Source organism: Cicer arietinum, chromosome 1, assembly GCF_000331145.2.
Source record: "Cicer arietinum cultivar CDC Frontier isolate Library 1 chromosome 1, Cicar.CDCFrontier_v2.0, whole genome shotgun sequence".
Classification (NCBI taxonomy): domain Eukaryota; kingdom Viridiplantae; phylum Streptophyta; class Magnoliopsida; order Fabales; family Fabaceae; genus Cicer; species Cicer arietinum.
In genome coordinates, this window is record NC_021160.2 from 7932991 (window position 1) to 7946907 (window position 13917).

A 13917-nucleotide genomic window follows, 5' to 3' on the forward strand; every position below is an offset into this window, starting at 1 on the left:
ACGTAAGTTTTGTTAAACAAAATTTCAATTCAAGTAGATTATCCCACAACACCACTGTATAATATTCATTCTTAAAACATCTCAATACGATCTAGTGTGCATTGCTAAATGTTGTGGTTATTTTTTTTATTAGGTTTATGTCTTCAAATTTTTGTTATGTTTCCTTCTTTTTATCTGCTAATTGTGGTTATTGTTCTTGGATTTGGTTGTGCTTATATTATCGATTTCTTTTTCCTGCATAACACCATTGGAGTTTTGCTCTTTGGAGTTTGGACTTTTTCTATATAGGGAACGTGTTTTTGGACTTTTCTGCATCGTGTAACAATATGTTTAGACATTTCTTTTGTGCGTGGACTCCGAATTGGTCAATTTAGTAAAATATAAGTTGGATTTTTTAGTAAAATATATGTTGGATTTTTTAGTAAAATATATGTTTGGATTTGGTAATCCGAACGTCTATTTAAGAACCTCAATTTAGTTTAGATATATTTTACTGGTTTGATTAGTTTTATCCAACCTATTAACGCAACTAATTTCCTTCAACAAAGCTAATGTTTTTTTATAAAGGCAAAATTACATTAAGACTCCTTAAATTTATAAACAAGTCATTTATTTATTTAATTATTTATTTTTATGTTAAATCAATATTTTATCTTTAAAAATATTTATGTTTAAATTTTTTATTACATGTATGATATAAATATGATCATTAAATAATACTACTTAATTAGATAAAAATAAGATCATTTAATACTATACTTAAAATTAGTGTCATCCTAAATTTGTGTAAAGCATATGACCGTACATAATTTTAAATTTTTAGGGACACAACATTGTAACAAAAAATGTAGTATAAAATTTTATATAATAAAACAATATCAAAATTTTAGTAGTTCAATATTTTTTCTTCTTAAACTCTAAATTCAAAATTTATAAATTATTGGTCCATTATGATTGAATATATATAAAACATGATAGACATTTTTTTAATCATTATACTAAAATTAGAACTATATAAAACTAATAAAAAATTGTTTTTCTCAAATCTCCTACTCTTATTACTTCTTGGTCGATCAATTTTTTATTTATTAAATGGTCCTTCAAGTTTGTGAAGGAGAACAAAAATATTAGATTATTTTTCATAATAATCTCTTTAAATAACAATTGTTCGTCCTTATTTTTATTTCCAAAAAAATTCTCTTTTATTGAGATAATTGTTAAATGAAATATTGTTATGCAAAAATATGTTGATCGAATTAAATGTAATGAAATTTATCATCATTATTTTAACCATAAAATTTTAGATGAATTGATTAATATGTATAAAAAATTATTATGAATAATATCACATCAAATATTATGAAATTTATCATAATTTTTTTTTTGGTTTTAGAAGAGATAGTGAACGTTCAACTTAATAATGTCAACGCTGTCAATTGAATTATGACTTAAGAATAAATTATTATCATTATATAACTTATAAAAATAATAAAAAATTAATATAAAAAAATAGTACACTAAATTTAAATTTCACATGAATATCCATATTATCCTAAAGCACCATGCTTAAAACTTTTGTTCACAACGATGTCATGTTTTGGATAAAAAAATTACAACAACATTTGTGTTCAAAACAATATTTTTTTTAATCTTATCTTGATGACAAACTCAATATCAATTAGTAACTTTAAATACATAGTAACATTTGTAGCAACTATAACTTTAAATATATAGTAACATTTGTAACAACAACTCAATGTTACCCTTGTATCCGACACAAAATGTCACTTTTTATCAATCTTTTATAATTTGAAAATGTTTTGATCTCAAAATGTATTAGGTGTTGTCATTATTATTCTTAAATAAGAAATTATAATCACATTTTTTCTTTTTTCCAAACAACCACGTTCTTTAAGTGTCCATAATAATTTTGTGAGCCAAATTAATTAACAAAAGAAAAAGACAATATTAACATATTTGAAAAACTAAAATTATAAATAAAATACATATTTAAGTTTGTTTATATATTTTTGATAATTATAAATATAACATGCTTTTATATTATCAATCAATTATAAAATATTAAATTATAAAAAATATTTGATTTTTATAAAAACTACTTAAATCATTCATTATAATATATTGATTACGTAAATTTTTTACACCAATAAAAATTATCTAAAAACTACTGTGTTAATATTTCTCACAATTAAACCCAAATATTATAAATTTGAGATAGGTGTCTTATAAGTTGTCCCTTCTCTAATTTAAATATTTAAGTAAAAAAAACAAAAATAATATTTGAGAAAAAAATAAAAAAAATTGGGATGGGATTTTAATCCCAATTATACACACATTTTAACAATCGAAACCCTAATACAAGAAAACTCAGCAGCTCTATCAGATCAAAACCACACAAAATGCAGGCGCACTGATCTCAACTGGCCGGAAAACGTAGTCGGAGTTGGTCGTCGTCGGAAGGAACGGTCAGAAATTTTACATTTTATTTTTCATTTTCTAAATTTATTTTTCGGATTTTCCTTCCCCTCTCCCGGTAGTGCGCAAGGATGCCATTCAAGCACCATTTGCGGCCCTCCGAAAGGTATCGCACCAGATAATTTCGTCGCAGCAGACCGCTATTCCTCAATGAAGCGGCACCATTGATTCCATAAATTTATTTTGAATTTTTATAGCTTTGATTGAAAATAATTCTAAAGGGAAGAGGGAGAAGATTAGTTATGAAGAAATATTCTAATGTCTTACGTCTTCACAAAATATTAGCAAAAATTAGTCAGAAACCAAATAAATTTATTTTCTTTAATTCTTTTTTGCTTATATTTTGGAACGGAGGAAGTACACTGTGAAACTTGTGATAATATATTTAGAGGTGAATTTGATATTTGTATAATTTAGTATATATTTGATTGCAGCCGAGGGTGGATTTGTGTGTTACTCTAGATGGGTGCTCCTAAGCAGAAATGGACATCAGAAGAGGAAGCAGCGCTTAAAGCTGGAGTTGTCAAACACGGTGTGGGTAAATGGCGTACGATACTCAAGGATCCTGAGTTTAACTGTGTCTTATATTTGCGTTCAAATGTCGATCTCAAGGTTTGCTTATGTTGTTGGTTCTCGTGCTTATTTTTATTTTTTTTTCCTTTTCGATGATATTAATGTATGTATGTGTATGTTTTTTTGATATGGGTTGGATAGGATAAATGGAGAAATTTGAGTGTGATGGCAAACGGATGGACCTCGAGGGAGAAGTCTAAGTTAGCAATCAAAAGGGTGCATTATCAGACACCAAAACAGGATGATAACTCAATGGATACCACTCTTGTTGCTCCAAGTGATGAAGACATTGCTGATGTTAAGCCTCTTCATGTTTCAAGGGATATGTTGCAGATTACTGGTCCCAAAAGGTCTATTGTAAGGTTGGAATCATTTTTTGTTTGTTTAATATGGTAATTTATTTAATTGAATCTAATAGTGTTGTCAAGTAGCTGCTATAGCGGCGTTATAGCATGGCAGGGTTTTAACAAACTGTTATTGTACTGCATTACATGATTTAGTACAAAGTGTTGTCATATTGCGGCTATAGTAGCGGAGCGCTATAGCACTGTAGTTAGTAGAATTTGAACAAACAGATATTTTCTGTGATATGTGATTGACAACACTTGCATCTATCAACATGGTTTGCATAATTGATTATGTTATTTAATAGTACTGCCGACAAGTGTCATTAGGGATTTTTATTAACCACCGAGTGTGTTAAGATAATTCATTCGTTTGCTTTGCTGGTATGCTTGCCTGATTTCATTATCTTGTTTTGCTTGCATCCTTAGAAGGTTTCGTTTATTTGAAAATTTGTTTATATATGTTCCCCCTTTTGCTGCAATTGTTTTATGTTTATTTAGACAGTGTTTGCTTAACCATGTTGGCGTGTTTACATTGTACAGATTGGATAACCTTATAATGGAAGCAATATCTAGCCTGAATGAGCACGGTGGTTCTAATAAAACAACTATTGCATCTTTCATTGAGGTATAGTTCTGATTTTAAGCCCAAGTTTTGTTTGTTCCGCTTATAATTCATTTAGCTCAGTAGTTGGCATGATATTAGCCTAACTTTGTGATTATAGATGTTAGAATATGCAAAAAAATATCACATAAAATGATAAAATCATTATTCTATCTCAACAGTATATTAGAATATCTTAGAAAATCTCCTCGGAGCTGTTTCCATATTCCATGATATGTTTTTTGTTTAATTAGGATTAGGAGTCAATATTAGTATGAATACTGGTTAGTACTTTGTCTGAGAGCGAGCCTTCGTGCAATAAGCTTTTACTCAAATAAAATAAAATTAATATTAAGTGCAAAAAGTGGGAGAAGATAATCAACTACGTATAACACTAAATACGCTAATGTTTAGTTGCCTTGGTTTTGGTAAGTCGGGGCCATGATGAGCAATATGCTGAAAGACAAGTGAGCCAAATTTGCACAAAGAAGCTTGAGTGATGTGAGTGGTGGTACGACAAATCCATGCCTCCTGAAACCTGGTTACTGTGACTTGTGGTTTCTTTGAGTAAAAGCTTATTGCATCTTGAGTCTTAGGTGCTTCAAATTCCCCTTAGTGTGTGGTCTGTGATGCTATTTCAACTCTCAATTGACTAAATTTTATGTGGTTAATAAATGAAATTGTATTGATGGTTACTAGTGAAACTGAAGTGTTATAGCATTCCATTTGGCTGGATACTGCTCAATTGTATATTTCTTCTACAATATTGATTTTGTATTCAATGTAAGTTGGATTTCATCACTTTGTATTCTGTAGGACCAATACTGGGCACCGACAGACTTCAAAAAGTTGTTGTCAGCGAAATTGAAGTATCTTACATCTAGTGGAAAACTGATCAAGGTACATTGCAACATGTTTCATTATATCATAACTCATCCGTCTGAATGCAAACATTCAATAAAAATTGTCATAAATACATTTGTTATCAGCAATGCATTTGTTTTTGTTTTTGTTCAATTACTAGTGTGGGCACACTACTTTTTACAAGCATATCCGATGGCTTAATGCAGGAACATGAGTATTGAATGAGATTGAAACATGGATAACCTGTCTGTACATCCCCTATCTCTTAGGAGTGGGTTCTCCTCTACTATACTGTTATATTTTTACAGTTTCATGGACAAATACGAAATCAAAATTTTAGTCTAAGATGCAGTTGAATAGTATTGGGAAAAATCAAAGTCTCGCATTTGCTAGAAATAAGGTCCAAGTAGAGCTTATAATGCCCTAGGCAATGTTTACCTTATAAGCCGATTTTGTGGGGTTGAGTTAGGTCAAATAACACGAGATGATATCAGTGTATATTAGATATAATATCCATGCACCAAGATCAGCAGTGCTCGGTGTGAGAAGGTGTATTAGAAAAAACCCAAAGCTCACTTTGGTCTAAGATAAGGCCTAAGTAGAGCTTATAGTGTATAGGCAATCCTCAGCTTATTATGTCTAGGACCAAGACCCTACGAATTAGACAAATCCTGATCTTACTGATTATTTGACTGTATGTTTGTGGAGTGGAAATTGGGCCAGATATGGAGTGATAGGTGAATAAAAATTATATCAGGACAAGATGATTCGGGGAGAGGCTGAAAGGAATAAGGACAAATCCTTGTAATCTTTTTTATTCAGGGGAATATCTATTTCAAATAAAGTGTTGCTACTGGTGCTGTTACTTGTTTTATTCTATACTCTGTAGTCTGTTGCTTAGATACAGTACAGCTGCTGGTTGAGTCTGGGCTGAGATTCTGGTATCCAACTTTACATTTTCTTATGTAGACTTAGACAAAATTAGTAGTATCTTCTGTTATGAATTAAAACAGTTTTTGTTTTATATATATTAGGAATCAATAGTTTTTCTTGATTTAGTATTGTTATACATTTATTGAGAGCTTTAAAAGTATTCTAGATGCTATTCTCATTTTTGGCAGTCATACTTACCTGTTTCAATTAGAGATCTTACTCATGGGTTTAGTTTGATATTTCAGGTGAAACGCAGGTATAGGATTGCACCTACCCGAGCATATTCAGACAGAGGAAGATACCCATCCATGTTAATGTTGGAAGGGAGGCATAAAGCCTCGATGAAAGTTGACAAGGATGAGACCAATATCCCTACAAAGTCTCAGATAGATTATGAATTAGCAAAGATAAGGTCCATGACTGCACAAGAGGCAGCTGCAGTTGCTGCTCGAGCAGTTGCTGAAGCGGAAGCTGCCATCGCTGAAGCTGAAGAGGCAGCAAAGGAGGCAGAGGCCGCAGAAGCGGATGCTGAGGCAGCACAAGCTTTTGCTGAAGCTGCAATAAAAACAATGAAGGGGAGAACCACCCCAAAGATGGTAAATCTCGGCTTTTCCTTGTTTGCAATACTATTAATTTGCTATTCCAAATAACACATTTCTTCCTCAGAACCAATCTTCTAAAATTATTAGACATGTGATTTGGTTGCAGAGGGATTTATCATTTTGGAGACATTCTATTTGGCATCTTAGTGATTATCTGGTATTGCTATCAAATCGTTATGGTGTTTTAATCTTTCTGTATATTTAAATATGTAGATGATCCATACTTGATGGAAGTGCAAAGAATGAGACATGAGGAGTGCGATCCATGGTGTTGAATAGGACAGACAGCCAGACTCATTTATCATATTTGCTGGCATTGTCTATATTTTACATATATCATTATATTGGAGACTTTTATAGGGGGCTCTATGCAGGCTTATTATATCTATTGTAGATAGAAGCATTGTTTGATTATTCCTTGTAATATCTTGAGAGCGGTTGTTCCCATCAGCACTCTACCAAAGTGCAAATGTACCAATTGTAGAAAGTAGATGTTTAGATGAATGGGAATCTATTCAAATTTCTGCACAAACATACAGCTTTTTTTGGGTTACAAAAGCATACAGCTGTATTAGTTCACTCTTTCAAATAAAATAAAAAAGCCTTTTAGTGGAAACAAGGTTGCACCAGGGATCTTTTCATGTTGTTGGAACATAGTGCCTTTTTATTTTATAGATTTGAGTAAAACGATAATACTTTTTGGATTTATTATTACTTTTATTGCTCTGAATTAATTGTGCGAAAAGCAACTCTCCTGATTCGTAAGTTCAAGGTTTTTCTATAACAAATGGATACTCTCCACCAAATGCAAGAGTTGAGGTAGAGAGAGAATATTGAAGAGTGCGATAAAGTAAGAGAGAAGAAGAATTGATGAAAAAGTTGAAAAGAAAATAATTAATTTATTAGTATTATTATTGATATAATAATATTTTATTTTCTACTTTTTTTTTACCATGTTTTTGTGTGTCTAAATTCAAAACATATTTGTATTTTTAATCATACAAGTCTTGCTCGGAGAGAAGAATAATGTAGATAATTTAAATCTGTTTTTCTGAACGAGTGTTTATTTCACATAACTCATTCTGCAATTATTCATCTGGTTTTCAAATATAGGTCTCCAACAAGGAATTGTGTAAACAGTGATTGTTGATACTTGATAGGATGTTAGTGCATATTTTGATTTATTTTCAAGAGGCAAAAGTGAATTTTAAAATATAATCGATAATATATTTTGACATGATTTGATATTTTTGTGAAATGTATTGGTACAAAATTGATTATAATTTGAGGATGTAATTTGAATGTGATTTTGTCTCAAATTTATTATTAATTTGCTTTTATGTAAAAAAAAAGTCATTTTATTGAATGTATTTGAATATAAGTAACTTAAAATTACTATTATACTATTAAATACTATTTGAAGATAAGTAACTTAAATTGAAATTATTATTCAACTTCTATTTAAAATTAATTGAGAAATCTACCATCGACTTCATCGTCTTTACTTTTCACATCTCAAAACACAAAAAATTATTTTATGATTTTTTACATTTTACTACTTTATAATAAAAAAATTGAAATTATTAATATTTTCGACAATTTCAAATTTTCAAAAATTGTGTTCATTTAAATTTTCGATTTTTTTTAAAAATATGAAAAATTATATTTTAAAAATTACATTTAAAAAATTACATTTGTATAAAAAAATTGAATAATAGCAATTTACCATTGATACCAGCACAATTACTTCCACACCCCATACCTCTTTATTCATTGGCTTTTATTACTAGAATATTCTTACCTCTTCACACACCAATTACTTTCACTTTTGGTCGGCTACGACTAAGGATGGGAATAGGCTAGGCCATCCGACAGGGGCCTATGACCTGACCTACTTATGGCCTGGTCTGGCCTAACCTATTTAATAAAAAGACTAGGCTCAGGCTATTTTTAAAGCCTATTTATTAAAATAGGTCAGGCTCAGGCTTATAAAGAAGCCTATTAGGCCTGACAGACCGGCCTATATATATTTAATTATTTATTAATGTTATTTTTTATTATTATATTAATAATATTATTTCTTATTTTAAATTCTATCAATTAGACAATCACTCAGTAGTCATTCAATATTCGGTAGTCATTCCATATTTGATAGTTGTTCCATATTCGGTAGCCATTCAATTAGTCAATAACTCAGTAGTCCTTCTATATTTGTTTGAAAGGTAATAATTGGTACATTTGTTTCAAAAGAAAAATCTATTCTTTGAAACCAAGAATTATGTTTTAGGGTTTAAAGGATGTTTGTTTCAGATTTTTTAAAAATTATTTTGTTAGAAAAATTATTTTTTGTTTAATATATATAGATATGTACATTGATATTGGTATGTGGAGAACATTTAAATATTTTAATATGAATAAGGCTTTTAAATAGGCTTCCAGGTCAGGCCAGACTTTTAAAAAGGTCAGGTCAGACTGGAAAAAAAATCCTATGATAGGCCGTAGGCCAGACTTAGGCCTAAACAATTAATCGTAGGTCAGACTCAGGCCTTGCAAAGCCTGACCTATTCCCACCCCTAGCTACGACCTAGACTCGAGGTTTTATTGAATTCTCAAATTTAATAGTATAAATTTTTAATTCAGTAGTAAAAAATTAGATTAATAATATTATTGGAAATTTCAATTTAATAGTATTTTTTTGTATATTTTAAATATTAAATAAATATTGAAAGATGAATAAACAATCACCAAAATATTTTTAAATAAATATGATAAAAACTCACACACCATGAATACAACCCAAATAATGCTCCACAAATTTGCAACTCATATTTTTGTTCGAGGTAGAAAATTGAGGTTGTAGCAAATGAAAATTTACCAAAACAGGCCAACATTCTATCAAAAAAGATTCATAAATTTTATTTTGACAAATGATAATGATTAAAATCCGCTACATGAAACTTCAATAATTTTGTATAATTTTATTTTTCTTTCTGATAATTATTATTTGATGCAAAGTCTCCAAATGAATCTCTAATAGGATCATGCAGCTGATTGTTTCTTGATCCTTGCCCTACAATTGTCCACTGGCCTTGTATGTGGTAAGAACATCACAGGAGATTTTGGGTTAAGCTGTTCAAGCCTGCACAACCAATACATATAACAACATTAACATTTAGTACTGTTCTTTATAAAAATTAATTAGTTTGTGTTATATATTTGCCTTTTCCAAAAAAATATAAAAATAAAGTATTATATATTTATTAAGAGAGCTTTTATAACAATTAGGAATTTTTAATTGCGGTTGCAAACTAGCAATCACAAATTGCAGTTACTGTAGCAGTTTCAAATTTCTATTTAAAATGATAAGAAATTCATAAATATCATTTTGTCAATTTTAAATACTTCTTTTACTCTTTTTTTTTTTCATGATTAGTTTATGTCCTCCAAATTTTATTATTTTCATTTAATTTTAATGAATTTTTTTAACTTATAGAAAAAAACTTCAATAGTGAGAAAAAAAAGGGAGTAATTAAAAAGATGGAAAAAATATTTACTTATAATTCAAGAGAAAATGATGAAGGAAAACTGAGATTTCCAGCTTGGCAAGATCATTGCCAGGGCACAATCTAGTTCCTGCTCCAAATGGAAGAAATTCTCCAGCTTTGTGCACCTCCTAAGAATAATCAAAATCAACCAAATTGTCAAATTCTCCAGCTTTGTTCACTTCAAATGAGTAAAAAATAAACAAAATTATTGTGACTTACATTCCATCTTTCAGGATTGAACTCCTTTGGATTAGGATAGATTTCAGGATCAAGGTGAACAGACCTAAACCATGTTAGCACTTTCCATCCTTTTGGAATGAGGTACCCTGTTGCATCAAAATGCAGTTACTAATTAGTGCTATCAATAAAATATTACACTTAAAAATATATGAATTAAAACCTATATTTATACAATAAGAGTATATACTAACCATTAATATTGACATCAGATGTGGCCTCTCGAAAGACCATTAGTGAGAATGTAACCACTCTCATTGTTTCATCAATCACCTATGCAATTGTAGACTCATTAAAATAGATGTAATCACAAAAACATTAACTAGAAGTTAAAGTAACCTTAAATCAACAATATATGCATAATCCCTACCTTAGAAAGATATTCCATCTTTCTTACTTCTTCTAGTTTCAACCCTTTTTGTGTTGGAGGCCTTTTCCTTATGATTTCCTCTTGTTCTTCCTATATCAAGAAGCAAAGTTAAGGGAAATAACATAAGTTAAATTTAGCAATCCATTTCCATTAACAATTAAAATTTAATTTATATGCATTGTCAATATAAAACTAATTTATACGTACATCCAGTTATATTTAAATATTTTAAAAATTAATATAAAAAAGTGACGTTGTGATATGATTTGACTGAATGCATGTGTAAATTTTTTTGCACCGTCAATGTATAAAATAACAATTAATTGAAAAAATTGGATGGACTAATGAATGAAAAGTATGTGACATGATACCTTAGCCTTTCTGAAAAATTCAGGATGCCTTTGAAGAAAATAGGTAGCCCACATGGTGATATGACCTGAAGATTCATGACCAGCATTCAAGTACATCAACATGATATCAATGATTTCATCATCACCCAATATTTTTCCATTTTCATCTTTAACATCTATAAGAGCATCCATCATATCTTTGGCTTTTTGGCCAGGTGATAATTTTTCCTTCCTTTCGCTTCTTCTCTTGTCCACAATTGATTGAAATATAGCCACTAGATTTTTCCTAGCCTATAAGAAAATATAAGTAATGTGTAATATTGTACAAAATACAAAAAAGTTTCTGCAAATAAAATTTGAAAAGAGTTAGTACCTTCAATGCATTATGGAAAGCAAAACCAGGAAAATTAATTCTCATAGCTCTAACACCAATATTAAGAGTAGTGTATTCTTTTTCCAAAGCCTCCATAACAGGCTCACTTTCAGAGCTAAGGAAAATATGCAAAATAATTTTAAAAGTAAGTTTTCTCATTTGAGTTAAGAACTCAATTTCACCCATGTGAGTCCATTTCTCCAAAGAAGTAATGACATTTTCTTCAATATATTTCAAGTAAACTGAGAGTGATTCGTAGCCGTTGATCGAAGACGATGTCAAACGTCGAAGGCGCTTATGTTCTTCAAAAGACATTTTAATGAATGATTTTTCTCCAATAAGCTCAATTGTTGATTGAGGCCAACCAGGTACAAATTTTTCATCATCTGTTAAAACTCTTTTGCATGTTTCAGGTGTTGTCACAATTACACTTGGGTTTCCAAACATAAACACTTTGTATATTCCTGTCTTTCCAAACCTATATACCATAATTATTCATTCAATAATTCAAATTAATGTTAGTACATTTCATCATACCATATTTCAAACTACTAATGTTAATTGTATTAGAATACAATATCTGCTTTTAATTACTATTTTATTTGAATAAAACAAAATATTTAATCTAATTTGACTATGTATCATTTTCATTCAATTTTAATTGGTATGCATAATTATTTGTTTATAACTATATATTTATGTGATGACAAATAAAATAACAATAATGCATATAATGCATAATATACTAAATACTTACATTAGAAAGTAATCAATTTTTATTATGTTTGCAACATATAAAATAATAATAATAATAATAATAATAATAATAATAATAATAATAATAATAATAATAATAATAATAAATAATTATATTAAACTAATAAACATTATAAAAATATTTACATATGTTAGATTTTTATTTTGCTCTACAAATTTTAGATTATTACAGCATCCCATATTAATGATGAAATAAGTAAATATTAAAATTTACATATGCTGATTGAATTTATTTAAAAGAAAAAACAATTTGGAATCTAATCAATTTTTTGTGGGCAAATTGGAGTAGTATTGACAAAGAAAATGTGAAAAATAATCTTCTATGCGAACTCTAAATAAAAATATTCTTGAATGTAATAAATATTTTTTTTTATAAAAAATTCAGTAAAATCCAACATATTGACAATATTATAAAATTACTAAAAATTAGTTATTTCTCTATGTCACATCTTAACACAAAACTTTTATATATGAGGTGACAAATGGATTTGAAACACATAGAATATCATAAATTTAGATCAGTTAAGACAACTCTATGATATAATATATGTGAAAATTATTAAATTAAAAAAAAAATTCTCTATAAATATAACGATATTCATAGCAGATATATAATACAATTGTTGTAAGAGATCCATATATTAATACAATATTATCATGTTAGTATTCAAAAACTAATAATAATAACAATAAATAAAAAAGTAAAAAATTGAGAGTATCTATAGAGAGGATGGTGATAATTACCTTTTGACAAAAGAGTCCATGAAAGATTCTGGATGATTGGACTTGAAAGCTCTAAGGAAGGACCACATATTGCCAATTAAGGGCCAGCCCATGTCACCTGGTGGCAATGAGTACCTCTTCAAACCCAATTTGTATTCATACAGCAACCAATTCACATTCTTCAGAAGGATCAAAACACCACCAACAATTGCAACAAACACTATCCATATGGACTCCATCTCACACACTCAACTTCAATTAGTACCTAAGCTCTTACTCTCAATTTATATGAAAATTCCAACAAGAGAGAGTTATATTATATAATGAATGAAGAGAGGGTAGACAATTAAAAAGGAAATTGAAAAAAAAATATTATATAAAAAGAAAAAGGAAATTTGTTATTTTATAGGTTCAAAATATGAATTGTGAAAAGGGTGCATGAATCTTAACAATTATATTTTTACCATTTGAATTTATTAAAATAATCTTAGAGTTTGATAATTTTTCAGTGATGATATAGACGATTAATTTGTTGATTATCATCATGGAATATCACAATATTAATTTTTAAAATAGTTTAACAAATATCTATTCAGATAGATATATATAATTCAATGTACATATACAATTAAAACATTTCTATACGTATTATTAGTGTGATAATTAAATTTAAAATCTTATTCAACTATTTAAACAATGGATATATCGGTATATATACCACTAATCGGGCATGCATGACTTTGTGAAGATTATATGTTACTCCCTAACAATATTCTACTACAGATAATGTATTAAATACTATAAAAATATTCGTTTTAAATCATGAAGAAGACTGTAACAATTATTTTAAATAAGTGAATTTTGTAGGATTTAAGTGAATTTTAAACAAATTTTGTTAATTTTTTAAAATTTGTTGAATAGTCGTGTCAAATAAATAATTTATTCTAATTTCTCTATTTAATTAGCTTTTATTTAGAATTATTATTAAATATATTGTAATGAAAGAATGTTCTAATGACATCATCTTTTTTTTTTTATTCAATGTACATTAAAAAATTTAAACAAATGTTTAATCAATTATTGTAGTTCATGTATTTCATAATGGCATTGTTAAAAAATATTATTT

At 28.6% G+C, this 13917-nt stretch overlaps 2 protein-coding genes across 2 annotated transcripts; one reads left to right on the forward strand and one right to left on the reverse strand.

The window, feature by feature from the left end:
• Positions 1 to 2325: 2325 nt before the first annotated feature.
• Positions 2326 to 7035, forward strand: LOC101511792 (telomere repeat-binding factor 1). Its single transcript, XM_004486446.4, has 7 exons — positions 2326 to 2486; positions 2931 to 3108; positions 3211 to 3431; positions 3957 to 4041; positions 4834 to 4917; positions 6060 to 6410; positions 6630 to 7035. Exons 2-7 carry the CDS (start codon positions 2959 to 2961, stop codon positions 6642 to 6644), a joined length of 906 nt encoding a protein of 301 aa, XP_004486503.1. The 5' UTR covers positions 2326 to 2486; positions 2931 to 2958; the 3' UTR covers positions 6645 to 7035.
• Positions 7036 to 9304: 2269 nt separating this feature from the next.
• Positions 9305 to 13030, reverse strand: LOC101511470 (ent-kaurenoic acid oxidase 2-like). The gene is made up of 8 exons (XM_004486445.3): positions 12813 to 13030; positions 11292 to 11769; positions 10940 to 11209; positions 10569 to 10658; positions 10393 to 10471; positions 10181 to 10287; positions 9971 to 10089; positions 9305 to 9555 (listed from the first exon to the last, which is right to left on the reverse strand). Exons 1-8 carry the CDS (start codon positions 13028 to 13030, stop codon positions 9456 to 9458), a joined length of 1461 nt encoding a protein of 486 aa, XP_004486502.1. The 3' UTR covers positions 9305 to 9455.
• Positions 13031 to 13917: the final 887 nt, after the last annotated feature.